A 12,554-nucleotide genomic window follows, 5' to 3' on the forward strand; every position below is an offset into this window, starting at 1 on the left:
GCCTGGAGCCACACGCGGCAAGACACGACAGTGAGTGCAAAGCCAAGAAGGAGAGCGGAGTACAGAGCAGAGCACCGCGCGGACCTGGAGGCGGACACACAGCCCTTCACACTGAGGAGAACAGCGGGGCGAGGTCCACATGGCACGAGCGCCTCTGCTGGCGGAGGGCGCTACGGCCGCGGCCAAAGGCACTTCCGCTCATTGCAGAGGCCCTGCATCTGCCCGAGACCAGGCCGAGGAGCGTGGCCAGCTCAGCTGTTGTCCACACAAGCGCTGATGGCTGCAGCTGGAGGTGCGGGAAGATAAGCTGTCCCCTCAGCGTTGATGTGGCCCCAGGGTGGGCCGTGGGTTGAGGAAACAGCAAGTGAAAGACTTCCACCTTGAGCGGCCTCAGCACAAGACGCAGAGACTCCCGGCTTAGTTGCACACCTTTTCTACAAGTCCGGCCTTTGAGGTCGCTGCAGGCCAGCGGGCGATGCGCTACCAGGTGAAAACTGTTAAGAGACATCTTCCTGCAGTCGGAGTCCATCTCTACAAAGTGGCCTGGAGAGGTAAGGACCCAGGCAGGGACGCCGAAAACAAGACCCTCCTTGCCCTGAGCAGGGACCTCCCCGATGGCTAAATCCTCCTCCACCCAAGAGGCCTTAACGCTGAGCTGAGCAGAAGAAACGAAAGCACGGACATTAAAACGTCCCTTGGAAGCTGTGGCCCAGATTAGGCCTGGGAGATCCACAGCCCTGGTCAGCTTGGGCGACCGTGGGTGGGGTGCCTGGCAGTGACTCTGACCTAGGGAGGAAGGCGCCTTCACACCGCCTCAAAGACCCCCCTCCCCCCGTCCCCCGCCAAGATGCTCTCGGGGACCGGGGCTGTGCCGGCCGTAGGAAACCAGAAGCCACAGAAAGACTCCCAGGCCGCCCACCCACCCTGAGGTTACGGAGTCAAACGCAACCAAGACGCAGGTCACGCCCACCTGCAGCGCCGGCCCCGCCCCAGCACAGGTTCCGCCCCTTGCTTATCTGGCCAGTCCTCGTTAGGCGAAGCGGAAGGCCCCGCCCCATCTGGTAGCCCCGCCCCTCGCCCCGCCCCCTGCCTCCCGCCCGGCGGGAGCTTGAGACGCCCCTACACTCGCGAGCACCTGCTTCCTCCGCGGCTTGGCGCGCCTAGGGGCCCAGCTCCTGAGGTCTGCGTCCGCGGAAGAAGAGCGCCCCGGTGGGAGCGCCCGGTGGGAGCGCCCGGTGGGGACACGGGCGACGCGGGGCTGCCGCAGGTACAGGTGCACCCAGCCGGTGATCCCGGGCCCGCACCAGGCCCCTCCCCGTCCGCTTTGGCCGAAGGGGCGGTAGCCGAAGAGACCCCGCCCAAAACGTCACGGCCCAGGCCGATGGGCAGGGCCGTCCCCGGCGGAAGCGCGTTGCTGCTGGAGAGGCCCGAACTGAGCGGCCGGCACTGGGGGACCGCTGGGGACAGACAGGTAACACGATCGCCCGCGGGGCCCACAGCACGATCTGGTGGGTGAGAAGTGGTCTCTGCTAGGGAGGGGAGCCTCTCCTGGCACAGGTCTCCAGGGAAGGAGATGCTGCAGATACCAGGGACGCACAGCTGGCGGTGACACCGTCTCCAGGCTGGAGGGGGACCTGCAGATGCAGACGGGGGCTCTGGGGGCGCACAGCGGGAAGGGAGGGGCCTCTGGTTCTTGACAGCCTATTCCTACCCGCCAGGATGGGCAGCAGCTCGCTGTCCGAGGACTATCGCCTGTGTCTGGAGCGTGAACTGCGGCGCGGCCGCGCGGGCGTGTGCGGGGACCCGTCGCTGCGCGCCGTGCTCTGGCAGATCCTGGTGGAAGACTTCGACTTGCACGGGGCGCTGCAGGATGACGCGCTGGCTCTGCTCACCGATGGCCTGTGGGGCCGCGCCGACCTGGCCCCCGCCCTGCGCGGCCTTGCCCGCGCCTTCGAGCTGCTGGAGCTGGCCGCCGTGCACCTGTATCTGCTGCCCTGGAGAAAGGAGTTTACCACCATCAAGGTAGGGCGCCAGGCCTTGTGCGGGTCCCATGCCAAGGCTGCTGGGGGCTGGCCACTATCAGGAGGGCGGCTGCCGTCAGGGCTGAGGGACTTCAGGGTGTCCGCAGAGGACTCCGTGCGCTGAGGGTCCTGGGCTTGCTGGAGCGTTTCTTGGCTGAGTCACTCCTAGGGCTGAGAGCATGGTGTGTGGAGATCACTGCCAGGGTACTTGCCTTCTGGGGGCCTCCTGCTCCTTAAAGCTTGCATTGCTGTCCTCCCCAAGGTGACCTTGTGGCCCCGGTTGGCACAGAAACCCTAGGACAGGCACATGGGAGGGACTTGAGGGTCCAGGTCACCTCAACCCCTCTGCGACATGGACGGAGCCCATTTGTACAAAACATGGAAAGAGAACCTGTTCTCTGAGGCAGGCCGGGGCTGGGTGGAGGTGCCCCTGCACGCCCTAGGGGTGCCCACTAAACAAGAACCTAGTTCACCCCTGGCCCTGGTGGAGGCTGAGCCCAGGGCCAGCATGGCCCCTCTAGGCGAGCTGCACACTGGCAGGAGGCAGCAGGCTGCCCTGCGCCTCTGAGCTAACTGGGAAGAGGAGGAAGTTAATGATGTCACTGGGCCCGTGGGCGCCTGCCTCCGCCTGTTGCCATGGCAGCGGCAGCAGCCTCTCTCTGGAAGGTGAGCTCTGGAGCCCACTGCTCCACTGGGGGACCCATGCTGGTCTGAGGTTCAGTCAAGACCAGAGGGCAGGATCCAGCCCCCAAGGGGGCCAAGGGCAGAACCGGACAGACAGGCCTGCCTTGAGGTGCTCATGGGCTTCAGTGCTGGGCAGACCTCGATGGGGTCTGGTTCTGCCTCCTCCCGCCTGTGTGGTGTGGGGCGAGTTACCTAATCGTGCCGAATCCACTTCTTCCTCTGCGGAACGGACACAAGAGTGTGGGGCGAGGGCACAGCCCTGAGCACACCTGCACGGCGTGCCCCATTGGAGGTCTGTCATAAGCTGCAAGCTGAGGAGCAGGGGTCCCAGAGTCAAGAGCTGCAGACGAACTGCCATCACCATCCTAGGAACCCTCCGAGTTCCCTTGCAGCCCAGAGCTGCGACAACTCCAGGTCCCCTCGGTGTGACGTCAACGGCTCGCCCTCTGTCCTGGTGCGGGAAGCGCTTAGAAATCAATGATCCCAGTTGAGAAGGTGTTTAGGAGGCTGCCTGGTCAGAGGAGCACACAGCACGGATGTTTCTGTGTGTTTGCCCAACCAGAACTCAGCAGGTACACAGGAAACTGATTAGAACGGCAAACCCCCACCGGTGAGGGGGTGGAGGGGACCCAGAAGGCAGGATCTATGCCCCAGGTGAAGTCTGGTAGATCTTTTCAGAATTGAGATTCGTGGGCTTGCCTTAGCCCACGGGATCAGAGCGCCTGGGGGTGGACCTGGGCACCTGCCCACAAAGTTCCTCTGGAGGGAGCGTCAGTGCAGCGCGGCCCGGGCCGGCCTGACCACCTGGGGCCTGAGGCTGCCCAGGTCTGCGGGAAGACGGGCTGCTGCTGACCTGCCCCCTTCCTTGCAGACCTTTTCCGGGGGCTACGTGCACGTGCTGAGGGGCGCGCTCTCGGAGGACCTCCTCATCCAGAGCTTCCGGAAGATGGGCTACGTGCGCAGGGACGCCCACCGCCTCATGGTGGCCGCCCCGCCCCCCGCCCGCCAGCTGGTGCAAGTGGCCCTGGGCTGCTTCGCCCTGCGCCTGGAGTGCGAGATCCTGGGCGAGGTGCTGGCGCAGCTGGGCACCAGCGTGCTTCCGGCCGAGGTGCTGCTGCAGGCACGGCGGGCCAGCGCCGACGTGGCCTCCTGCGTGGCCTGGCTGCAGCAGCGCCTGGCGCGGGAGGAAGAGCCGCCGCCCTTGCCCCCTCGGGGCTCCCCGGCCGTGTGCCGGGCCCGGCTGGACCTGTACCGGGACCTGCAGGAGGACGAGGGCTCGGACGAGGCCAGCCTGTACGGCGGGCCCTCGCCAGGCCCGGACTCGCCCGCCGCCTCGGAGCTGGCCTGCCGGCCTCTGTTCTGGGAGCAGAGCGCCCAACTGTGGGGGTCGGGGGCGGGGCCTGGGGGCCGGTGGAGGCCAGCAGCCCGCCGTACGAGGCCTCGGAGGAGGAGCTGGAATCCGAGCCCGAGGCCTTCTCCTTCCTCTCCCTGCGCCGGGAGCTGCTGAGTCAGCCGGGAGACCTGGCTGCTCCCCAAGCTCCCGGCAGCCCCGAGCGGGCCAGCCCCCCGCGTGTGCATGGGCCGGTCCCCGAGCCCCTGGGCTACCAGGCCCACAGCTGCCTGGCCCCTGGTGCCCTGCCCACCCTCTGCTGTGACACCTGTCGCCAGCTGCACGCTGCCCACTGCCCCGCCCTGCCCGCCTGCCGCCCAGGCCACGTGCTGCACGTCCTGCGGGGGAACAGCCAGCGGCGCCTGTGGCTGCAGAGGGCACAGGTGGATGCCCTGCTCTACGAAGGCCCTGGGGCCCAGCCGTAGGCCCAGCCAGGCCCTGGGCCAAGGGCTTTCTGGAGACACTTTCTGTGGTGCTCTTCTGGGCCTCGTCCCTCCTCAGGCCTCGGCCACTGGCCACCCTGCCCCCCCTGCCCCCCGAGGAGTCCTGCGGGCAGGGGTGGGTCTGCCCTCCAGAGAAGACTCTCTGCTCAGGCCAGCCCACCCCATCCTGGGCACCAGACCCTTGCCAGGGTGAGCACGCCTGTCCTCAAAAGGACCCTCCCCTCCCCCTTCAGCCCTCTTCCCACCCTGGCACAGGCCCCAGCTCCTGCCGTGCTCCCCAGAGTTGTCCAGGTGGACAGCCAAAGAGGAGTGTCTTGGTTCAGGTGACCTTGCGAGCCCCCGAGCTCTGCTGAGACCCCTCTAAGGGCTGCGCCAGGTACACAGCTAACCTGGCTGGGGAACCTGGCCCCACGAGTATCACAGGCCCGCGCTGAAGATGAGCGCCAGCCTGAGACCAGCCCACGCGCCCCAGTCACAGTGGGTGGGAAGCTGGGCCTGCGCGTGGAGCGCGAAGCCAGAGTTCCAGAGTGAGGGCGGGGACAGGCTGGAGGCTGCCACCCCACGTCCGGGGGAGTGTGGCGGCTTCTCCAGGAGCCCCCCTGCTGCCACTTCCCGCTTCCCGTCGCTGGCTCTGGAGGGCAGGGTGGGAGATCTCAAAAGCACCCCGCCCCCAGGCGGGCTCCCCAGCTTCCTGAGCAGCAGGGGGAGGGGCTCCCAGAACCACCAGCTCCCAGGGCTGGGGGCCGAGGGTCTGCTGACCTGGGCCCTGGGGCAGGTGCCTTCCTTTGGTGCTGGCCCCTCCTCACCCGTGACCCCGCCTAGTCTCGGTCCCACCTCCACGCGAATCAGAACCTTGAAGTACATTAAAGGACACTGGATTCCACTGTGTCAGTCAGGAAAGCATTTATCTCTGGGGTCCAGCCAGCACCAAGCGTGCCCCTTCCCCCGGGGCCTCATTGGGGAGTGGGGACATGGAGCAGCCCCCAGCCCAAGGCTCTCACCCTGGGGCTCAGAGCAGGCTGACTGCCCCTCCTGATGCCTCCTTCCCGCAGTGAGTCCTGCCAGCTCACCAGGGGTCACCTCAGCCTCTCCCTTCCTGGGCAGACCCTGGTGCTCAGGCAGGGAGAAGAGCGCCCACGTGGGGTCTGCTCATCCTAGGCTAGTGACACCCCCAAAGACGGGCTCAGCGATTTCTCCTGGGAGGCGAGGGGCCGAGGGCGTGGCAACAAGCTGCAACCACCAGTTGGTGCCACACAGCCTGGCGGGCCAGCCTCAGCGTCCGCCCTACAGGGTGCACCCAGCGTGTCCACAGCCTGCTGTTCCGGGCCAGCACTGGGCAGAGGCGCAGATGTGGGCGGTCAGCTGGAGCAGCCGGTCGGGCTCAGCTGAGGGCCGAGCTGGGTCCCAGGAGCCCCCGCCTGTCAGGGCTTGCAGCGCCGGCTCTGGCTCTCGGCACCCGAGGACGTGGGGGCAGGCTTGTTGCGATGGTGGGGGAAAGTGGGCATGAGCTCCGGCTCGCAGGCTGCGGGGAGGGAGCTGCTCAGCACTGGGTGGGTGGGGGGCTCCCCGGGGGCAGGGAAGTCCCTGGCCCTGAACCCCGCCTGCATTCACAGTGGGCCCCAGGGGCCCATGCCCCCCTCTGCTCCCCTGCAACTGTGCACGGGTTATGTGCCCCAACAGCCCAGCCCGGACAGCAGGGCCCCCCACCAGCTGGAGGCAGTGGGGTGACACTCACGCAGAGGCTTCTCCTTGAAGTAGGAGCTCTCCAGGCAGTCGCCGGCCGTCGCCCTGGAGAGAAGGCCTTGCTGTTCACGGGGCCGGGGCCTCGCCACGTGGGGTCCCTCACACCCGCCCAGAGCAGCAGCCCCTGGACCACCCGTCTCCACAGGCCAGAGGCGCGGCCTCCGCACCGTGTCTGGGCGGGACCCTCCCGGGCGCGGCGTCCCCCGCCCCCGCCCGCCGGTCCCGGTCTGTCAGCACCTTTTCTTGGGGTCGTACATGAAGAGGAGGTTCAGCAGGCGCAGGCCAGCCTCCGAGAGCCACGGGAACTTGTGCTTGAGGTTGTTGTACGGCTGCTTCCGCAGGCTGTACTGGCCGACCAGCGGCAGCTGGGAGAAGCCCTGTGGACAGCGGAGGCGGCAGGCCATTGGGGGGGGTGCGGGGGGGCAGGAGCGGGGAGGGCAGGGGCGGCGCTCACCGGCCAGATGTTCTCGCTGGGGGTCCCCAGCAGCTGCACGATCAGGTCCACCTGGTGGATCTCAGAAGTGCCAGGGAGGAGGGGCTTGTGGGCCAGCAGCTCGGCCAGGATGCAGCCCACTGCCCTGCAGAAGACAGCGGGCTCATCTCAGGCGCCTCCCGGTGCCCGTGACCCATCTGGTGTGCTGGGCTCACGAGGACAGGGGCAGAGCTGGGGGGAGGTCGTGACGGGGTGAGCTTGTGACCACAGGTTCTCTGCCTGAGCCCCACGACCTGATCCCAGCAGGCCCCTCTGGGTGACCCACGAGGGCAGGCCTGCAGTGCCAGGGACGCGTGGATGCCGAGGCCGGCTCACACGTCTTCTTGGGGTCCCAGGCGGAGGCCTGGGAGCTAAGGGCCTGGCAAGACTCCATCCCCACTGCTGCCCCTGCCGGCTCCCATGGGACCACCAGCTCCCACGGGACTGCCCCCCCCCGAGGCCCTGAAAGTGGCCGCTGCCTCTCACCACATGTCGATGCTGGGCGTCTGCATGGTGCTTCCCAGCAGCAGTTCGGGGGCTCGGTACCTGCGAAGAGAAGCCGCACCTTGGGTCTGGCAGTCTCTCTCCTCCAGGAGAGCCTCTGCAGGGCAGTGTGGCTCTGGGCCAGCCCGCCTGCCAGCTACCAGCCTCACGATGCACATGGCAGCAGTGCTGGTCACTGGATGGAGTGCCAGCCTGCTCTATGTCAGGACCAGTGACACATGGCAGAAGGTGTCTGACCCCGTTGTGCTCAAACCTCAAGGGAGAAGCAACTACACAGAGGCCTAAACCGTCCTGTTGGCCTCGGTGAAGCCACGCCTCCTTCCCACGCTGCTCACAAGCCGGGCTGGAGGCCTGGCCGGGGCAGGGCCTGGCCCCGGGACAGCCCTGACAGCCCTGCTGTGTTCCGGGGAGCAGTCCACCAAGGGTGACCAGTCCCTACAGCTTACAGTACGACCCCCAGCAGCACCCCGCCACCCGGCACCCCCGGTCCCAAGGACTCACCAGAGGGTGACCACCTTGGGGGTCATGGGCTTCACTGGCGTGCCGTAGGCCCGGGCCAGGCCGAAATCCGCTGTGGCAGAGAGACGGGAGGGACAGTGTCACCCAGCCAGGGCCGCCCACCACCGTCGGCAGCCACCGAGCAGCCAGCTTGTAGTCTTCCGGGTGCTTATGGGACCAGTCACCACCGCCTCGCGGGGGCGCTCGCAGAGACCCCGCCAGAGCCAGCACCTCACCCACCTGTCTTCACGCAGCCCTTGTCCGTCATGAGCAGGTTGGAGACCTTCAAATCCCTAAGACGTCAAGAGCCCCGCGGGACAGTTAGGTTGTCAGCCTCACTGTGACACCTGGGACGTGTCTCCTGCTTGAACTTTCTAAAAACCAGGCAGGGGCAGGCCGGGCGAGGCCATCTGGCAGCTGGGAACACCAGGCCTCTCAGTACCCAGCAGAGAGAACGGCAGAACTGGGCCGCTCCCCACCCAGGCCGCGCGAGGCCGCTCCTGTGGGGCCCTGCTCCAGGCCCGGAAAGGCTCTCCTCCTCCCCCTCCAGTCTCTGCCCTCCTGGCCCCGCTTCCCAGGCTCCAGGAGGCTGTCCAGGCAGCCGCTCTCAGAACCCGACTATACTCACACCACTGGCCCTTGGGCCCTTCCCTCAGGAGCAGTTCCAGAACCTTTACTGCACTGGGTCAGGACTGACCGTCACCCTTCCCGCGTGTCAAACCATCACTCGTCTGGGAAAAATGCCTCCTGAGGCCCCGCCCCCAGCCAGGCCCTTGGGCCCCACCCACCTGTGGATGATGAAGTTCTGGTGCAGATACTGGAGGCCCCGGAGCACCTGCAGCACAATGCACTTGACCTGTGCAGGGGGCCGGGAGGCCTCAGTTAGGGCGGCCTGTGTTTGGCACAAGTGTTCCAAACGAGGACTCGGGAAGCTCCCACCAGGGCCCCCAGCTTTGAACCTGGGCCTCAGAGAAGGGGGTCGGCATGTTCTCCAGAAGGCTGGCCAGGTCTTGCTCACAGTAACCCATCACCAGGAAGATGCTGCGGAAAAGCGGGGAAAACGCGTGCCACCTCCTCCTCCTTCTCCTCCTCCCAGGTGAGCCAAGGGACCCTCCTGGGCCAGCAGGAGGGGCACGGCCATCCCAGGGTAAACAGGAGGGGCGCCATGCAGGGCAGCAGACAGCCCACTCACCTCTCCAGGTGGTTCCCCACAACCACCTCCTTCAGCTCCACGATGTTCGGATGGCGGAGGCGAAGGAGCAGCGTGATCTCTCGAAGGCTGCTGATGGGGACCCCTGCAACCCAGCCTGGCCTCAGCGAGCGCCCCCTCTGCAGACAGGGAGCCCCCGGCCCGCATCAGCTCCCAGGGACTCCCGCCCCCACCGCCGTCAGGGCTCTGCCAGCTCCCTCGGGGAGACTCGAGGCCGCCCCAGCGAGCACTTTTAACTCTTCCTTCCTCCATCCAGCGCCAGACAGCAGCTCTGGGCACCGACCACCAGGTTCCGCAGCAGCCCTGGAGCAGGGCAGAGCCCTGACCACAGCGGCAGCCAAGGAGGGGCTGGGGTGGTCAGCAGGGCCGTGGAGCACACAGTGGCTGCCGGCCCAGGCTCGGCTGGGGAGAGCCCGGAGAGGGTGACGCAGAGGCGCGACACACGGTGAGGCAGCTCACCCACCACAGGGAGACAGATGACGGGGACAACTGGCACAGGGCTCAGGGTGGCTGAGGCCTAGAGGGTGGGGAGAGTGGAGGGCTGGAGAAGTACGGGCCAGACAGGCAGGGCCAGGCTGCAGCCGAGAGCAGCCTCCTGTAACCATCGTACCAACGCCCCTGGGGAAGCGGGCAGGACTTGGGGGGTCTCGGGCAACTCTCACCTCCCCACCTGCTCCCAGCCGAGCTCCAGGTGGCCCAGCGGCCTCTCCCCACTCACCGTCCTTCTCCTTGTCCATCCGCACTTTCTTCAGGGCAACAATCTCGTCCGTCTGGGTGTCCCGGGCACGATCTGGAATAGAGACTCCTCTGGGATAGAATCCGAGCCCGACCCCACTGTGTGCCCTCGGGCCTCAGGGGCCTCCCGTCCTCCTCTTCCTTGACCCCTGGGTACCCTGTGCAGGGACGTGTTCACTCTCTGCAGGCAGCACCCGCCCCGCTGGACCTGCGCACCCTGGGGAGCCGCTCCTTTGAGCCGCTACAGGGCGCCTGTCATAAGAAGGGCCCTGTAAGTTTCCCCCCAGAGCTGGTTTGCGGATCACCGCTTCGTATTCTGCGCCCGCTGTGTTTAACAACAAATAAGGGAACAGATCTCGAAGAAAGAACCCTTGTTCTGTGCAGAGTTCACTCCTCGAGGCATCGTGCTCAATGCCGCAGCTTCGGAGCACACAGCACCGGGATGCACACCGTGTGCCAGCCGCTGCAGCTGCAGCTCTGGCAGCTTTTAGAGGCCGTGCTCTCTCCGGCCGTGGCAGTTACCTCCACTCACGGGTGCGAGTCACTTATTCAGAGGTGGTGTAACACCACAGCGATTACAGCAAGGACTAGAGACCGTCTGGCCTCCTCCAGCCCTGACACAGCTAGAGCTGGATGGCCCCTGGGCCCCGGGCCGCCCATCACGGCCACTCACACACGATGCCGTAGGTGCCTTCCCCGATGCGATTGAGCTTCTCAAACTCCTTCACGCTCCGGCACCGTCCCAGCTGAAAGAGAGGGGTGTTGGCCGGGAGGGACTCTGGCCGCTAGTGGAACCAAAGATGGACACGGACACTCGACGTGTGCCAGGGAGCCAGCTCATGGTCTGCTCGCCAGAAAGAAAGGGGACTGCACCTCGCGTTTGCAGGTGAGAGAACGGGGTGATGATGCCAACCTATAGAGGCAAGTCTGACCACACCCCTTCATCCCCAAGGTCCACGTCCACACCTGTGCTGCCTACAAACGGCTGTCACCTGTGGCTAAAATGAACTACAGTGAAACCGAAAATTCCTTTCCTTAGCTGCAGGAGCAATGCGTGAGGTGCTGGATGGCGGCCACGCTGTTTGATGCGGAAAACATCATAAAGCAGGTCTAAACTCTGCTCTGGACGTGGAAAAAGCATCTACTAAACACAACGGAAATGCTTGTGTTCCCAACAGCCACACATTACGTCTTTCTATGGATTCCATCTACTGCCCAGGGGCACGGGGCCAGCGGCTGGCCGTGATTCCCAGCCTCCCTTGCAGCTAGGTGTGACCCTGTGACCTAACCCTGGCCAAGAGGATGTGCGCAGAAGGGACAAGCACAACCTCCTGGTCAAAGGGAGCTGCTGCTGCTGCTCGCTTTTCTGCCCCTTGCAGCAGGCTGGGATCTCGGTGAGACACAAGTGGGGGGGTGTGGCCCGCCCTACGGAATGTTCGAGGAGGGAGAAGATGGTCCTGTACTTAGGCCACGGTGCTGGGGGCCTGCAGCCTGATGCCCCTTCATTAGCAGAGTGAGTGGGCACTTCGACTTGGGTGGGAGCAGCACCGGGCAGCACGGTGCAAACTCTAACAGCCCATCTCCACCCTTTGCTGCCTCTACTGAGCTCCCCAGTCGCACTTCCTGGCTCAGCACAAATGCCACCCCTTCTAAAAATTTCTTCCTGGCCCGAGGTGAACACAATTCTTCCTCTGAAAGTCCTTCCAGTTTGGCCTGGAAGCACCTACTCCTGTGAAGTCTGAATGGTCCCCGTCAAGGTGTGTCTTTGTCACTGGGAGCAACTGCTGCGAATCTCGGCGATGAGAACGGCAGTGGCTCTTGCGCTCCCTCAGCCAGTCTGTCAGGATCCTTAATGGGCACTGAGGTGGCCGCTCAGCACATCGGCAAGTAATTAAAACAATCCACCGCCAGGTTCACACCTGCTCCTGCACCAGGCGCCTACCTTGGCAAAGCCACGCCACACCCCTAAGCTTCGCCTTCCTCATGTAAACAAAGAGGCCCCTAGAGGACTAAGCACCAGTAACACACGCAGAAGCCCCGCACGAAGGAAGGTGCAAACGAAGAGGCCGGGTCAAGACGGGGCCCCGCCCGGTCATGCTCCGCCCACACGAAGACGCGCCTCCAACTTTCCCACATTTATGGCTCTTCTCTCGCGACACGGGGTGCCCGTCTCGGGCGCCAAAGAACCCCCCGCGCTGGAGCGCGCTCTTTCGGAGGCCGGCGGCTTGAGGGCCGGCCGGTCCGCTCCTCGCGCGGGCATGACAAGCCCGACGGGCCGCTCACCGGCCCGAGACCAGAGTCCCGGGCGGCCGCCGCCGGCTTTCGCGCCTGCCGCGAGGAACTCTGGGACTGTCGTTCCCACTCCTGCCGGAAACCTGGGCGCTTTAGCGCGACAGTGAGGGTCCTAGCGTGTTGCGGTCCCGCCCTACTGCAGTCGAGGACTAGAGCTACCCCGAGCAGCCCCTCGTCGCACCCTGTGCTCCGGAGGCACCGTGAAGAAGCCTTCCTTACGGATACACTTCAGACGAATCTGCTCCGACTCGGGCTCCGGCTCGCCCATCCCGAGCGCAGCCCTCGCTTCCCGTGTGCGCAGCCGCAGACGGCGTTTCTCCGAGCAGGCGCCGGATTTACTTCCGGGGCGTCCCCTCCTGAGCGTCGGTTACCAAGGGGACCTCCCCAAAACCCCTGAGGACCTCCGCTCCTACCGTCTGCTCAGACCACGGAAGTTCTGGCTTTATAACTTTTTTTACCCCCGCCTCGTAGCTTGCGGAAGTTCCCGGGCCAGGGTTCGAACCTGCGCCACAGCAATGACAAGGCCGGATCCTTAGCCCGCTGGGTCACCAAGGAACTCTGA

General features: G+C 65.5%; 2 protein-coding genes across 8 annotated transcripts; one reads left to right on the forward strand and one right to left on the reverse strand.

Moving 5' to 3' along the window:
- On the forward strand, positions 1,720–4,520 carry SPATA2L (spermatogenesis associated 2 like). The gene is given in 3 exon segments (NM_001177918.1): positions 1,720–2,022; positions 3,577–4,097; positions 4,100–4,520. Coding segments are annotated over 3 exon segments (1,245 nt in total).
- On the reverse strand, positions 5,425–12,316 carry CDK10 (cyclin dependent kinase 10). 7 transcript variants are annotated; one of them, XM_013994156.2, is made up of 13 exons: positions 12,212–12,316; positions 10,374–10,446; positions 9,684–9,755; positions 8,948–9,050; positions 8,715–8,796; positions 8,544–8,611; positions 7,996–8,048; positions 7,759–7,828; positions 7,240–7,299; positions 6,736–6,859; positions 6,519–6,658; positions 6,274–6,326; positions 5,425–6,060 (listed from the first exon to the last, which is right to left on the reverse strand). In XM_013994156.2, exons 3-13 carry the CDS (start codon positions 9,700–9,702, stop codon positions 5,960–5,962), a joined length of 873 nt encoding a protein of 290 aa, XP_013849610.1. In that variant the 5' UTR covers positions 9,703–9,755; positions 10,374–10,446; positions 12,212–12,316; the 3' UTR covers positions 5,425–5,959.

The sequence above is a fragment of the Sus scrofa genome, chromosome 6 (genome assembly GCF_000003025.6).
Source record: "Sus scrofa isolate TJ Tabasco breed Duroc chromosome 6, Sscrofa11.1, whole genome shotgun sequence".
NCBI classification, from domain to species: Eukaryota; Metazoa; Chordata; class Mammalia; order Artiodactyla; family Suidae; genus Sus; species Sus scrofa.

What these genes read in the sequence shown, in the direction of transcription:
- CDK10 (XM_021093251.1), bottom strand. Translation starts at nt 11,685, where the DNA reads ATGAGGAAGGCGAAGCTTAGGGGTGTGGCGTGGCTTTGCCAAG. An exon ending in CAGAACTTCATCATCCACAG is followed by an intron (nt 8,049 to 8,543) that starts GTGGGTGGGGCC and finishes TTGACGTCTTAG; the next exon opens with GGATTTGAAGGTCTCCAACC. An exon ending in ACGCCCAGCATCGACATGTG is followed by an intron (nt 6,860 to 7,239) that starts GTGAGAGGCAGC and finishes TGTCTTCTGCAG; the next exon opens with GGCAGTGGGCTGCATCCTGG.